Source organism: Dermacentor silvarum, chromosome 4, assembly GCF_013339745.2.
Source record: "Dermacentor silvarum isolate Dsil-2018 chromosome 4, BIME_Dsil_1.4, whole genome shotgun sequence".
NCBI classification, from domain to species: Eukaryota; Metazoa; Arthropoda; class Arachnida; order Ixodida; family Ixodidae; genus Dermacentor; species Dermacentor silvarum.
In genome coordinates, this window is record NC_051157.2 from 91287123 (window position 1) to 91302856 (window position 15734).

The 15734-nt window shown below is 44.4% G+C and overlaps 1 protein-coding gene across 1 annotated transcript in view; it reads right to left on the reverse strand.

Moving 5' to 3' along the window:
- Positions 1-495: 495 nt before the first annotated feature.
- Positions 496-15734, reverse strand: part of LOC119448757 (solute carrier family 13 member 2) — a 30811-nt gene continuing 15572 nt past the window's right edge. The window contains exons 8-13 of the mRNA XM_037711980.2: positions 14473-14553; positions 10741-10848; positions 9679-9859; positions 7665-7826; positions 3934-4071; positions 496-654 (exon numbers count right to left, since the gene is read on the reverse strand). Coding sequence (XP_037567908.1) covers positions 508-654; positions 3934-4071; positions 7665-7826; positions 9679-9859; positions 10741-10848; positions 14473-14553 — 817 coding nt within the window. The 3' untranslated portion in view covers positions 496-507. The remainder of the gene's footprint in view (positions 655-3933; positions 4072-7664; positions 7827-9678; positions 9860-10740; positions 10849-14472; positions 14554-15734) is intronic.

Consider the following 15734-nt stretch of genomic DNA (forward strand, 5'->3'; position numbering starts at 1 on the left):
GATCAAGTTTTCTTGTTTGGCGCCCTTTTGTGGGAAGTAAATGTGATACCTGCCATAGGGGGAGGGGGACGGCATGAAAACCCCATGACAATCTTCACTAGTTATCGCTGTTAAACATTTGCATCGATTATGTTGGTAAGCATTGGGTGATCAAAATCAAAAGTTTTCAACTACGGTTTCTCTCATCGCAAGTACATATAGGTTGAGTTGTCTGTCAAGCGCAATAAAACTTATGGACCCCTAAGGGTAAGCGTGTTAGCTATAGTACAAGCCGGCGGCCCTATGGGCGCAGTGCGTGAATTTTTTCATTTTCATTTTTACTGCGGACGTACGTCGCTAGCTGGCGCCCGTTGCCACACGATTTCGTTGATCAAACGTACTTCATACGGCATATTTCACGGATAGAAACACTGCGAGTCGTCACGAAGTTCATATCAGGAGGGACAATTAACGATATTGGTTGTACCACGCAAGCAATAGCGTGTACTCGTTTAATGAGCGCTCTGCTCAACTGGACGGCGCCGGCGTCTCGGTTACGTTGTGCGCCGCCCATGGCGGGAAATTTTGGACGCCGAATACGAGCGGCCCCAGCGTGTGGATGCAGACGAGCTCCACGGTGACACACACCATGTTCATGAGGAAGCCCGGAGACGCCTGCAAACATGCGGGAATGCAGACACGGAAAATTAAGCGCCCCCGAATAGGTGCCATCTTGCATGGCTTCAAGGACTTGATATGCGGCATAATGCGTACGCTAAGATATCAAGCTTAGTATGAACGACTAATTATTATTCAAATAAATCTGACTAACCTTTCATAGCAATTTGTATTTATAGAGTTTACCGAACACGACGTGTTAGTCGGGCGCTATTAATTGCTGCTGACGGCGTTTTCAAAACAGCGCTATGGACAAGGACGAAAACTATACACAAACGACAGGACGTCCACATCCATAGCGCTGTTTTAAAAACACTGTCAAGATGAACCATCTTACCCAGATCAAGGTATTATTGTTAATGCTGGTTTGCATATGCTTTGGCTGGTAAAATGAGCTTGAATAATAGCCTGGGCCCTATCCATAGATGTTCCTGCAAAGTATAATCAGTGTAGTGCATATTGTCGCGGGCGAAACAACAGACAGCCAGGAGTCCACATCTTTACCGGAACTAGACCTAGGAAAACGTTATCTTCTTCTTCCAACACCCCAAGCGTGTACATACAACAGCGGATGACTCATATCTGATGGCATGTACCAATATGATTGCGCTGTAGAAAGAAGACGTCGAACGTCAGACCGTGTGACCAACTTCCTGTTCTCCCTCACTTCCTCTTTCTCTTTTCCCCTTGTCCCGTGTTATCAAGTTTGGGCTGCCACTTCATTACACTCAGCCAAACTGCGTTTTTTGAAACTCAGTGCACAACAACGTCAGCTTTGTCGATAGACCCTCTTCTTAAGACGATTCACGTGGACGGCAAATTTTTTCTTTCGTCTCCTGTACAAGCTTCGCTGATGATCAAGAGTGCGAACACGCCAAGTGTTCTCCCTCAGGCGCTCTGTGATCCCAAATGGACCCTCAAATTTGGCACGTAATTTCTTGCTCAATGGCCGATTACCTCGTTTGACCCGTATCTCATTTCCTATCTGCAACTGCGGAGCGAGACAATGCCGATGGCCGTAATGACGTTCTTGAACGTCTTGGGCTCCTACTCTTGCGAGCTCCTCCTCTTATATTGCGGCATGACGTATGTTGAGCGACGGGGCGTCTAAATATGATATGGGTATACAAATTTAGGCACTTAAGTTGGGGCAGCTGGCCATAGACTATTTTCATCGGCGATGCCCAAGCTGAGCTCGGTATAGATAATTTTCGCTGAGTAAGCAGCAGCCTGGGAGATGTTCATCCCAGTCTGCTTCTTCCGGCTTTATTGCTGTAGTAGGGAGCCAAACGTGCTTGAATTGTCTGATTAGCTCTCTCCGTCAGGCTTGCGAATGGTACGCTGAGGCCTCGTGGTGCTCAATTCTTGCTTGACGGAGGTAGGCGTAGAGTTCGGAGCTACGGAAGGTGGGTGCCCGATCCGGCGTTATGTTGTTGGGAAGACCACGCCTCAGTTCAAATTGGTCTTTCAAAAATCCTTTCACGTAGCTGGGTTCCAGGAAAGGCACGGCGGCTACTTCCACAGATTTGGATAGGTGGTCAACAGCAATCAGAATGTAGCGATAGCCAGCCGCGGTCGTTGGAAGGGGCCCAACATTGTTGATGCGAACCGTGTGAAATATAGTAGCAGTAGGTGGAATGGGTGTGAATAGCCCAGGGCTCGCATCCTGGAAGCTGCTAGTTTCGCTGGAATTTTTCGCTGCTAGCGACATAAGAGCGAAAACTCTTACCCATCTTGGGCCACGAGAAGCATTCCTGTACTTTTTCAGTGTCGCTCGCTGACCTATGTGTCCGGTTTCCGGTGTATCGTGAATGTAGTGAAGAATACCACGCCGCAACGAAGCAGCGGTGACTAGAAGATGTTCTCTATCTTGCCTTTTATTCTTCAATTGACAACCATATGTAGTTGTGTCCCGCATGACAAATTTGCTGCTATTTTGCGCGTCCGCAAGTAAAGCTACAATAGCCGCGACATCAGCGTTGTTGAGGGTGGGCCTCGGTGCACGTCTTGGTGTCAAAATAACCAGGCTTCGTTAATTCGAGACGAGTCGTACACATTTGGATCTTGCGACAATGCGTCAGCCACTTGTTTCAAAGTACCGGCGCGATATACGGTTCAACCGTGGCATATACGGTTGAACTCGTAAAGCCTTGACGTTGTGCGGAACACGGTATTGAATTTGCCTTCCTCAGTGACATTGATTTGCCAATACCATGCCGAATGTTTAACGCTGAAAAGAATCCGGTGTTCTGTACTGTATCAATAGCATTGTTGATGCGGGGAAGTGGGTAGGAGTCCCGTATAGTATGCTTGCTGAGCTCTCTATATAATCAACACAGAACCGCAAAGTTTTATAACCATATTTTCTTAGTGATGGGACGCTGCAGTGCACTGCCGAGAACCCCATTTTTTAGAGGAACACATTGGATTTTGATTGTTGTTCGAAGGAATAATTAGACGACAGAAATTTCAATGCTGGCACTGAAACGTGCCACGCACACAATACGCACTGTATTTGAGTTTCGTGGCGGAAATCGGTTAGTGAAAAATTCACATACTAAAATATAAATGTCGGCTGTAATGTTCGTAGCAAGAGCGGTTATATTTAGCACACAATGATTCTCGCAAAATTTATTGCCGCTAAATTATTTTGGCACTGTGGTATATCATAAGCCATATTCTGGCGTACAATATGATACCACAGCGCCAAAACGGAAGAAAAAATACAAACGCGAAGTCAAGTGCGAATGACAGGACCGCTGTCTTGACTGCCGCTTGCGTTTGTAGTCAAGACAAGATAGTTTTACAGGAGAACGAACAGGTATAAAACGAAGGGACGTCTGAAAATTGACCGCGCGCAGAGCAACAGCTGCAACAACAACAGCATTCCTATTTTCAAACACAGCTGATCTTGCCGTTGTATCATCACAAAAGTTTTTAAGCTCACTCTGTACATCATTAAACTTATTCTTCGCTCAGGCTCAATACGACAAGTCGATAGGCTTCTCTGCAGCCGAATTTGCACGCACGTTCACTAACTCAACACTGGTCAAAGCACTGGCCACAACTCTATTAACGCGCACTTGACGTCCAAGGTTAATGCCTAGGCGGGTTGAGACAAAACAAATATGAAGCCGAATATACAAAGTGGTCTTTGTGCCATTGGCTAGCCGCCTTCTCCAAGAATATGATTACTTGGAAACTGCTCTTATTAATAATTCAATAGGGTAGGAGATTTTGTGAGTACGGGCGCCATAATTCAAGCGCCCTACGCACCATGTCGGAGACCTTGAAGTTCCCCATCTCGAAAACGATGGCGTTTGGCGGCGTCGCCGCCGGAAGCATGAATGAGAACGAGCAGCCGATGGTCACCGGTATGGCGAAGTACAGCGGGTGTACTTCGAGGGCCATGGCCTGGGCACAGTCACGAAGATGTCGGTTGGTGAGTGCACACGTGTTACATTAAATAAATTATTTTTAAATAAATAAATAAATAAATCGTTTATTTACAGTGCCCAGGGATAACACTGAGGTCTGGGTGCTGGTACACAGGAAAACAGAAAGAAGGTAAAAATGTAAAACTACGACTAAAAGTTATGCGATAAATAAATACAGCATAGAATGGAATTACAAAAAAATGATCTGGATCAACAGCCATATAATGAGCAACAATACGGCATTAAACAATTGAGAGACGGATAACATACACGGAAGGAGAGGGAAATTATCAAAAGTCAGGAGAGGAGCGCCGCTAGAAAGAAGGCTCAAAAGAAAATGCGAAGCTGGAAACAGAAAAAGACGACGACAAGTTTTGAAAAGTATAAAGACGGAGGAAATGATTGTTGTAAAGATTTTGCATTATGTGGGGAGAGGCGAGTGTCTGCTGAAATACGCAGGAACGTGGAAGGGTCTTTTCTCCCTGGTAGTCCTCGGCGGAACCCGCAGTGAGGCAAAATAAAGTAGATCTGAAGATGGAATAATTTGATAAGTAATTTTGTACAAATAGGACGTCGGTATGATTACGTCTGCAGTTAAATGTTTCGAGTTAGGATAATTATTCAGACTTGAAACGTTTTTGGTGCACGAGCTCAGAAAGCGACGTTTATATATACTCAAACTTGTTCTGCACACGCTCAATCAGAATCGTATGTGAATTGCACGTGTCATTCCATGCCACTGAGGAATATTTCAGTAATGCGAAACAAATGGATGCAACCAATCTGAGGAAAGGAAAGGGGTTACATAAATCTCTTGGAAGTCTGCAGACGGAACCCGGGCGGAGAAGCCTAATGTACTATCAAAATGCACATCGTAGTCGCTTATATCAACAACCCTCGTCGACACTGCATTATCAACATAATAAGTGATAACGATATTATTGGCTTTACGCGAATATGAGAAAATTCTGGTTTTAGAAGAATTTAGAGTGAGCCCGCTTAACTGGCACCATTCAGAGAACGACGTTATGTCGGACTTCAGAACAACAACCACAACGACGACCACGACGACAATGACGACGACAACGACGACGACAACGACGACGACGACAACGACGACGACAACGATGACGACGACAACGACGACGACAACGACGACGACAACGACGACGACAACGACGACGACGGCAGCAACCGAGTTAACGTCTTTCTCATACCATAACGAGTGAAAAAGTTACGCATGGTGGCTTCGTACACCTTTCTTTTAATTAGCCCGTCTATCGAAGTGTTCACATTCGTGGTATGAGATCGCGGTATAAGTGAGGCCTCTATTTTGCAGTACACGGCTCAATAGGTATTCTTAAACGATTGTATATGAAGCGCATGTGTGAGTGGTTGTTTCTCTCGTATCTCTCTTGTATACGCATGCATGACAAGATATACCGTGTGCCCCAACTAACGTTAAACACGCTGTTCAACGAAAACAAAATAAGATGTAGAAACCACTGTGCAAGCAGGATACAATTATAAGTTCTACGGTGTTAGGTTTCCTCTGGCATATTTCTTGCATACACATGCATGAAAAAATATGTACCGTGTGTCCCAGCTAATGTTGAACATCCTGTTCAATGAAAACAAAATTAAGATACATGGTGCAAAATACAATTATAAGATCTACGGTGTTCTGTCATCGCAGACCCAACAATTGAATGCCGCAGGTCTTAAAATTGTATCTTGCACCATGTTTTTATATTCTTCGTTTTCCTTGAAGAGTTTGGCCAACGTTAGCTGAGGCACCCTATATATGCTTAAAAACTCACTGCTAAAAAACAGTAGACAGTACGTTAGCCTTTTTTTTTAAATTCGTATTTTTCGCGCTAACTCAACTATAAATATTTCAGGAGTCTGACAGGGCCCCAGCAAATTGGCGAATTTGTGATGGTCCACACGTCACACATGGAGACCAAGCATAGGCGACCCATGACTGCACACTAGACATTTAAAAGAAGCATTCATAATCCGGTGTCGTAATCGCTCGTTGACTGCCCACCGAGGCGAGCGATAACTTAATATCCCACCGGGCGAGACACGGCCTCTGCTTAAAGTCAACAATCAAGGTCAGATTCCTTTGTGTACTGTGTGCACTAGCTAAAGCTAAAGGAGCTGTTTAACGAAAATAAAATAAATAAAATAAACATGGGGCAAGGTACAATTTCAAGACCTGCGATGTTCCATCCTCAAAATATTGCAGATATTATAATTGTATATTGCACCCGTCTTTATAGATTTTTTTTATTTGTACAGCTTGATTAACGTTAGCTGGGACGCCCTGTATCCTTGTATGCGTGGCTGTGCTGGTACGTGACAGCTTTATTACGGCTCTTTGAACTGACATAACGTAATAATTCCAGAAATGGGCAACGATCCGGTTAAACGGCGGCGCCAGCGGCGCGGGCGCGCCTCGAGTGTCCTTTATATTTGCCATCGCAATTAAACGGCAAATAGCGAGTTCAGCTTCTCGACGATACTTATCTCTTTATTGTGTGGTGCTGTTAAGCTTCGGTTTGGCAGCAATTGGTTGAGATGTATATAATTAAAACGCTTCAAATGTTGTATACATTGCTTCTGATAGGATATTCCGCAGTCATATACTTGGATAGTATTTGTGATGGGAATTCAGGGTAACAGTGTGACACGTAACGGGTCAAATACTTTAAATTCATCACCGGCAACTTTCTGCTTTTGCACTGAAATGATGGTACTTTGCATGGAGAACTGCATAATTACCATGCCACCTCAAAAATTCGAACATACTTCTCGCTACGGCAGCTTTATATGTATCCCTGGCGATGTTATCAGGCTTATTTCACGATCTACCTACATTTGCCCGCATGGTAGTAGCTTTCAAAATTCAAGTTTACCGAGTGAAGTGTGGTATTTATTGGATTAGTACAGATACGAGACGGCGTGAGGAAATACCGATAGTAAATTCGGCAATGGACGATCGCAATGCTAATTTTTAATGTCCAGGTGCTAAAAGGCGCCTAATGAACTGCAGGCTAGAAACGAACGCAGCGTTGCATGCGTTACAGTTGAGCCTATTGGATTTGACCGTTCGGATAATTCACTGTTTAGGCCTCGAGCAGCAATACATATTTGGTTATGCCCATTGGATTATGAAGTTCGAGGAGAGTCTCTCTGTCACCACCCCCCTGACGACAATCATCACCATAATTATTGTGCTGAACGACTCCATTACAAATGGCCCCAAGCAGCCAATGCTAGACTTTTGGTTAAATAGACTGTCACCCACACGACGGCGTAAACAAAAGTAAGAATGATATGATGATATGTTTTTTTTTTTTGTGGTCCAGGTGTGGCCAAAGAGCGCCATGACTGATAATGTTGTGTTAAGCGTTGATTGGTGAGTTGTGATGGTGGGTTGTAACATGGCTGTAAAGTGGCCTAAAATCAATCGCTATCTTAGAAGCGTAAAATGATATATAGCATAATATTATGACAGTGATACGTGGTGTCGTGTATGGGTATAGTAACGAAAAACAAGCTTACCATCTCAAATACGATGGGTAGCATGATGGCGCTGATGGCCGTGTTGCTGGTGAATTCAGTGAGCATGGAGGCGGAGAAGCAGAGGATGGACACCACCACGTAGCTCGGCATCACGTTAAGGCCACGCAACTTGCTCACCAGGATCGTGGACAGACCCGACTTCTGTGGTACGGAACCGAAACGAAAGTCGAAATCTCGCAGCAGCGTATACGAACGTAGGCGGGAATCAGCGCTGGCGGTGCAGAAACAAGTTCGGGGCTTCAAGTTCGGGTTGTACTACTTTTGTAGCTGCGAACACCTGCGCTTGCTTTTCCGCTCTTTAGTTCCCTTTTCCCCACGCAGGGTAGCAAACTGGACCCCCGCGTTGTTGACCTCTCTACCATTAACTTTTCGATTTCTCCCCTTCTTTCCCTCGCCCACTGTGCTGCCAGCATCTCCAGCGGTCCCATACTAACATGATTGAGGGTGATCGCTTCTCTTACCTACCCACTCTGCATTACATTGATACGATGGTTGTTACTGTTTTTTTTCTTGATAATTCAGTTAAACACCTTGCGTGAAATATAAAGTCCCACCTTTTTTACAACATGCCTGGGTAAATGTGAGGTACTGTGCGCAAAGCGTCAGTATGTCATTACCTACTTAATTCACAAAGGATTTACTGATTTCGGGGTGCACGTTGTAGTTGCGAATGTAAAGCCAGGGAGTGGAAAATGGATCACTATTGTGAATCCTGCGTCTGCGGCGAGTTTCTAAGCATAAAAAAATATTTGGAAGTGCCCTACCAGAGAATGTCTTCCTTAGCAGTTGAGACATTACATTGCAAAGCCCAATTTAGAGACTAAGGTTTATTTGTTCCCGTTGAATGAATAAACATTAAGAATGGGTTATCTTAAATCCCGCAATGCAACACATGACTCAAACTTATCGTTAAAAAGGTTTGTACACTATTTATTAATAACAGTAACACCCGTCATGAAATGTTTGCTGAGATGGGATTTAAAGATAAGAAATTGGGCTAGTTGGTTTAGCGTATGATGTAAATCACCACGCCTTCCACAGATAAGAAAAAGTTAACGGAAGGAATAAAAGTGACGGGACAAAGGGCTTTCCCGCCTATCAAATTTTGTTCGTTAACTTTTCTTCCTCTTCGAAAGCGTGGTGCACTTGATGACGTTTGCTGCTCTGAATTAAAGGTGGAGGAAAAACGCTTAACCTTGCACTCAGCCACGCAAGGCTGGAAACAGCGAAGCTGGGCGATCGTAGCCCAGCATTTTCCGGAAGTGCGCGCGTACTTTTCATCTTATTACTCATGATGATGACAATGTATTTTCGCGCATCTCGGACTTACGGCCGTCACTGCACGTTGTTTAGCGCAGCTTGCTACACCGACACCGCGTTCCACCGCGTTGCAATGCCGACAACGCGTTCCAGCAGACCCGCTTTGTGAATGCGTCTCTCTCTCTCTCGCTCTCATTTTTATATCTCTCCCGAGTATAGTGCGGAAAACCTCTTCTTCACCTCGCAGAGCATTGGCATGAGCGCTCGCGAACGCGCCAGGTATGGACGAAGACGACCATGTTCGAACGCAATCATATGGTTCGCATAAATTCATGTTCTGCAAGCGTGCCTGTATAGCCTAGTGGTTACGACGCTCGCCTTGGGACTGTGGGTACGCAGGCTCGAATCCTGCTTTGGCATGAAAGCTTATTTCCTTCTTTATTGCTGATGATTGTAGTTTCTTGATACGAACCACAAATTATACGGCTGGTTTAGACAGCTTCGCTGTTAAAAATTAGCCTGTTTATCTGTGCTGGCATTAACATTAAGAAATCTTGGAAATCCGCATCCGATCTTTCGTTATATCAGCTCCCATGGCTCCTTCTTGCAAGTCTATGGTGGATAGTTTACAGCTTGAAGTGACGCGTAGAATACAGGGCTTCTTGGCTTACATATACAAGTTACATGTATCTTTTTCCCGGAAGATCAACCTTGCAAAGGTGGCAGTTCTTACCTTGGAAGCCTCGGCAAGAGTCATGCCACCGCAGATAATGAGCACGACGCCCCAGTGAACTTTGGAATTGGCCTCGTCCCAGGTGAGGAGGCCTAGGCTCTTGGACCCACGAAGTGGGTCCTTGGGCACCACGAACATCAAGATGGTGATTAGCACCGCCGGCACGCACGACGTGATGTTCCTGTGTCAGAAAAATAAGGAACTTCATTCGGTAGCACTTTGTTGAAATTTTCGTCATGGGAGAAGCGGGCTCGATGAATGCGCAAGTTCGAATGTTGTAAAATGATCATTGGCCTTACTCTGCAGTGATCACTTGCAGAAATGTCACCTTCAGTTCATACGTGTTGGCTAAAAAACCACAACTGACTGATCTGACGGACATTTCAGTAAAGGCTTCTCGCGGATATAGGTGGCCGGTCGGGGCTATTTGGTAATCGCGTTATCGTCTCGTCATTCAATTAGTTGACAGGACCGGCAATAGATATGCCGCAAGTTTTGCAAAGTTCCCGCTGGGCTAGTTACTGCGCCTGTTACAAGGAGACCTGCGTTTTCCCCGGCGAACTGCTCTGATCTTGCTCAGCTTTCGCAGCCGAGATAACATTTTCGCCGCAAGATTGTCCAGACCGTTCAATAAACAACACTTGGTGCTGCTACTTACATGGTGTTTGGGGAACAAAAATGTAAAATTGGCCTTTGAGTAGGGCTTTCCCAAAAGCGGGTTTAAACACTGAGGAGTCTGTGACGTCACCTGACCAAGCATGACCTCCAAGATTGGTTTCTACTACTGCTCTGGGGGAGGGTGGGGAGAGAAATGTGGACATCACAAAGGACGCAGACAAAAGCATACTGATTTTTTTTTCTGCTAGAACCAGGCAAGTAATAGGGTCAAGCGGGATATGTTCTTTTTTATGATGACGTGCAGGAAAAAACCTCCGCTGTCCATACTTCACTCGAGAGAGGATATATCCCCGAAAATGACCGAACGATAATCATGACCAGTGCTCGAGCCGGGTCGCTATCTCGAGACCGATGAGACGATTTCGTAAAAGCTGGACGACTCACTTGCCGTACGGGAACAGGCTTGCCCAGCCGGGGACGACTCGGGGGTTCTGCGTGAGCCACAGAAGAATCAGGACGCAGGTGAGGAATAGCACGGCCGCCTCTTGGAACCTGCGGGTACAGAAGTGCCGGAGCGAATGAACGCGAGAATATCCCTCATGCAACACGTGGCCTGTATGGTGTGGAGGATGACTAGCAATTCTGGTAGCTAAAGATTTTCATTTTGCATGAGAATGCTCTGGTGTAATTATCAGTGTTGTTGCCTGTTGACGCGCACCTGAAGCAGCATTAGTCAATTTGTTTTCTACAATGCTCCCCCCCCCCCCCCCCCCCCTTACACACACACAAAAAAAAAAAGCCTCTCATAGAATGCAATGAGGCCTGATGTAGGCTAGAAAAGACGCATGAATGATACATAGTTGGCGATGCCACATTGAGGTTTCTGCGACAGAATCTGTTATCGATAAAGATGGGCTACATTTCATTTGAACAAGTTAAAGCCTGAACTTGCCAAATTTCGTTAACTTTTACTGAACCACAGCGGTTGAAATACAGGAAACCATTGAAATGCATATCTTCACATTGACTTACGGACCCGGGGGTTCGTGGTGGGAGGTTTGAAAAAAATATATATGAAGTTTAGTTTTCATTCTTTATTTGAGTAATCAACTTCGTAAAACGAGATTAATAAAAAATATAGTTTTGAAATAATTTTTTCTGCCTTTAATGTACTAACTGCCTGCAGACGTGCACCAAACGACCATAATATACCGCTGTTGTCACAGTACGAAATGCAATTATTTATGTTTGAAGGAACGTGCATCTGTAACAGCGCTACCGAGCCTTATGATACATGGTATAATACTAATTGGTTCGCACCAGATACAGGCACCAAACAATGGCCGCCAAATGCTGAAATATATATCACCTAATACTTAAACGCTTTAAGAGCCTGCTATTCATTCTCTTCAACCAAACATATTGTGTAATCATCCTTTTCATTACGGCAACCGCTAAAACAATGCATTCGTTAACGTCCGGAATTTTCTAAGCCCTAATTATCTAAGCCAAATGCACTGTAGCATTACATTCATGCGCTAAATGTCCTTAAATGCGTAAGTATTCATTGGCGAGTACGACAGCAAAATATGTGCGTCACGCGAAGTGTAGGGTCTTGCATATGCACTAAAGTGCGCAATTTGCGAAGTTATGACATTCTTATTATTAATATTAGTGTAAATGATGATTGGTAGCTTTATAAGCGATAAGGAACAACTGTTAAAAACATTGATCGAAGAGAATATCCATGTGATCAGGTTCACGCATACCAATAGCGATACATATGGTTCCATAGGAAATACATGAGAAGTTTATAGTAGGGGTGGGCCAACTTAAACTTGGGAGTGGCCAACTTACTGAAATTTGGAGGTGGTAAATTTGAATTTGGGGGTGGGCCAATTTGAAATTTGGGGATGGGCTAATTTGAAATTTGGGGATGGGCCAACTTACTGCATTAGGGGGTATGCTCACGCATTATTACGACAACGCCAGGGGAGTTTATGTATGCTTTTTAAAATCGACCTTGTGTCTAAAATTGTACGTCGTGTAGACATATATTAATAATTCTGAAAATATATTTTTTTACTGTGGGGTTCGTTTAACTGTCTTTTTAAGAACAAAGAAAAGAAACAAGCAAGAATGCTGCGCACTTGCGCCCAAGAAGGTATAGACCCCATCAAGTCTTCAAGTTTATACGTTATACTGTAATATGTCATAATTCTTTCTTTCTCTATTATTCGAGACAATTTTCATACAAATTGGCTCAGGAGGCACAACAAAAGGCCCGGAGAGAGCCTGACTAGGTTGTGCCACCCTGACAGCGTAGGCAGCAAGTCTTGTTTTGATTACACATCATCATGATTCGATAATGAAGTGGTATTTTATAGAGCCATTTGTACTACAAAATACCGGTATACTCCTCCAATACATCTCAATTACGTGTACTGAATTAATTATGGCCAGTTGAGCTTGTTAACCACGCACCAGAACAACTTCACACGACCATTTTTACCTTCCGCCTCACACGTAGGTGCAGACGCAGCAGCCTTACATCAAACTCGCAACGTCATGCTCAGGAACAAAACGCCATGATCACATGTTGGTACACAGGTGTTGGGAGACATGTATCACGCGCCTGGTACATGAGCAGACACTTAAAGCTTATGCTCAAAGAAGCAAGCGGAAAATGTGGCTGCGTAAGACGATTCCAAACTACTGACTTGCCACTGAAGTCGTATATATTGCGTCACTATCACTTAGAGTGATACTGAAGAGCAACGCCAGATTATATTTGCTGCACGAAATATTTTTTTTTGTAACTCGCATTTTTTGGCGAAGAATAACATTGCTTAGTAGCACGATAAAATAAACAGGAACTTTCCCTTTCCGATATTCTGATTCAGACCGTAGTGCCAGTCGAGTGCCTCTATACAACGAATGCCTCTACAACGTAATTACCTGTATAACGAAGAAATAACCCTTTCTCGATTCTAATGTAAGTTGCGGGGTGCGCAAACTTTACAACGAAGTGACCTGTAAAACTAATGATTTCAGAGGCCTCAAGCACTTCGTTGTAAAGGCATTCGACTTTATACGGCCGTGTGGCGTCAAAAGTTTCGAAGCATTTTCATTTATTTGGTCCACTGTTGCGTAGGTAAAGAGTTTAAAAACTCCCTGGGTAAGCTAGGGAGATTTGTTAACTTCGAAATAGAACGACCTCTTAGCTTACCTAGTCAGAAGCAAGTCATGTCAAAATTCATGACTTCACGAGGAGTTATACAGTGCAGGAATTTCAAGTGGACGTCGCGACGCATCTTTCGTTCTCTTTTTTTCCTTTAGGGCCCATTCACACTTGCGACTAGGCGAAGTCGCGCGACCAAGTTATTCGCAAAGCGACCAGTCGCAAGTAGTCGCAAGTAGTCGCAAATGCTCGCTTTTCTCGAAATGCGAGCGTTTCGGGCCAGTCGCTCACTGCTCGATTTTTCAGTCGCGCGACCGCAGTCGCAGAGCAGCTGAACCAATCAGATGCGAAGGAACAGACGTCCGTGTATACGCTGACACTTATTTTACGCGGCGATGACATTTCAAGCAGACGTGAATGGCATATCGTGTGACATTTCGGTTTCGCGACTCGCGGTCGCATTTGTCAGTGTGAACATGGTTCGTCTTGAGTAGCTTTCTGGTCGCCAGTCGCAATCGGTCGCGCGACCTCGCCTAGTCGCAAGTGTGAATGGGCCATTTTTTCTGCTCCACGGGCTTACCAGGACGCCACTCACAATAAATGTCCGGCCTTTTTTTGGCATCTCAGAATGGCAATGTACACCCGTGAGCAAAAGTATACGTGCCAGGGGTTGCGCGATTAAGCCGATTTTTTCCTCCGCCTGCGAACGCAACTTGAAATTGAGGACTGCAGTTGAAAGTTGGCATTGCGAACTTTTCAACGCACTCGTCAATTCCTGTTTATGCTTATTAATTACGAAGAAATTCAGTTTTTTCGGCGACCCTGTGGTCCGCATACTTTTGCTCACGGGTGTACACATCCTTATAGACCTTACATTTGTGTTTAGTGTCACTTTAAGTGTCACAAATAAGAATGTATTCTTAAGTGACACATTCACTCTAAGTACTTGCAAGAAACCCTAGAGAACGCTGCCATCAAATTGTCGCGCAGCTCACTTGAGTGGTCCAAGGTTGCTGTATCGGCGCTGGAGCTCCTGCTTGATCTTCTCACGGCTTTCTTGTTCGGTGCCCTTGGGTCTGAAAGCGTAAGTTTGAGATAAAAAGTTATAACATTTTTTTTTCACAAGGACATCGAAATTAAGATAGCTGAATAGGGCATTCGTTTTTCGAGCTTTCTGGATAACTATTTTGTCACCAGACAGAAACAAGCAGAACTCCAGATGTCTAACGAGTAGTGCCGACTGTTAGCCATTGTGCCTAACCGACAGGTCTGTGCGAAAGTTGTAACGTATACGCTCTTGTTAGCACCATGGTCATGTGTGCCAGAAGTTGCGAGATATCGTTAGTATAGCTCTCCACAATTCAGTTTCCAAAATTCCGTTGCGTCCTCCCAACTCTAGTGTTCTAATAAATGTTTTTATAGTTGCACCACGCGTTTTTTTATTTTTTCATGATTCACGACCTTAGCGGAACGTGACAACAAAAACAGATGTCCTGGTTAAAAATTAAATGTTGCAGTTTAATGTTCTGGAACAGCGCTAAACGGGATGAGGGACCCCATAGTTGAAAAACCTTGATTTTTTTAAATGTGCACCTAAATCTAAATACACAATCCACGAGTGACCTTGAACCAGCTATGTGCTGGCCTAAGTTGAAGGCAGCCAAAAAATTTCGTAGAATGATACAGGAATCTTTTTGCAATTTTCAACTGCCAAGTATCGTGCGCTACAGATAACCTTTAGAAATTGATGTAGTTGAACACATTGACCTTAGGGGTCACCACTCGCGCTCCTTCTTCCAAAGTGTGCACGTCATAACGAAGTCATTGATTGATGGGCTAAAAGTGACGACGTCACCCCTGACAGAATAGCCCAGTCAAGTTGAAGTTACGACATGGTATTTTTCTTTTGCGAATTTAGAAATATTTTTTATTACTCATGCACATTCACCAATCGGTAAGGTGCATAAGCTAAGCATATGTGCATACCGTTGCTGTGTATTCTTCCTGAAATTTCGCAGCAACTTCGGGTTCTACCATCCAGATCGTTCAACATAACACTTGCCATTGGTAACTGCCTGATTTGTCAAGAAAGAAATGCGAATTTGCCTTCGTCTTCACCTCTCACAGTGAGTGATGTTGTAAACATGGTATCCATTCCGTCGTCTGTAGTATACGGCAAAGCAAGACCTTCGTGACTCGTTTACGTTAATCACTGGGGGAGGGGGAAGATGGGAATGTTGATGCTAGAAGGCTTGGT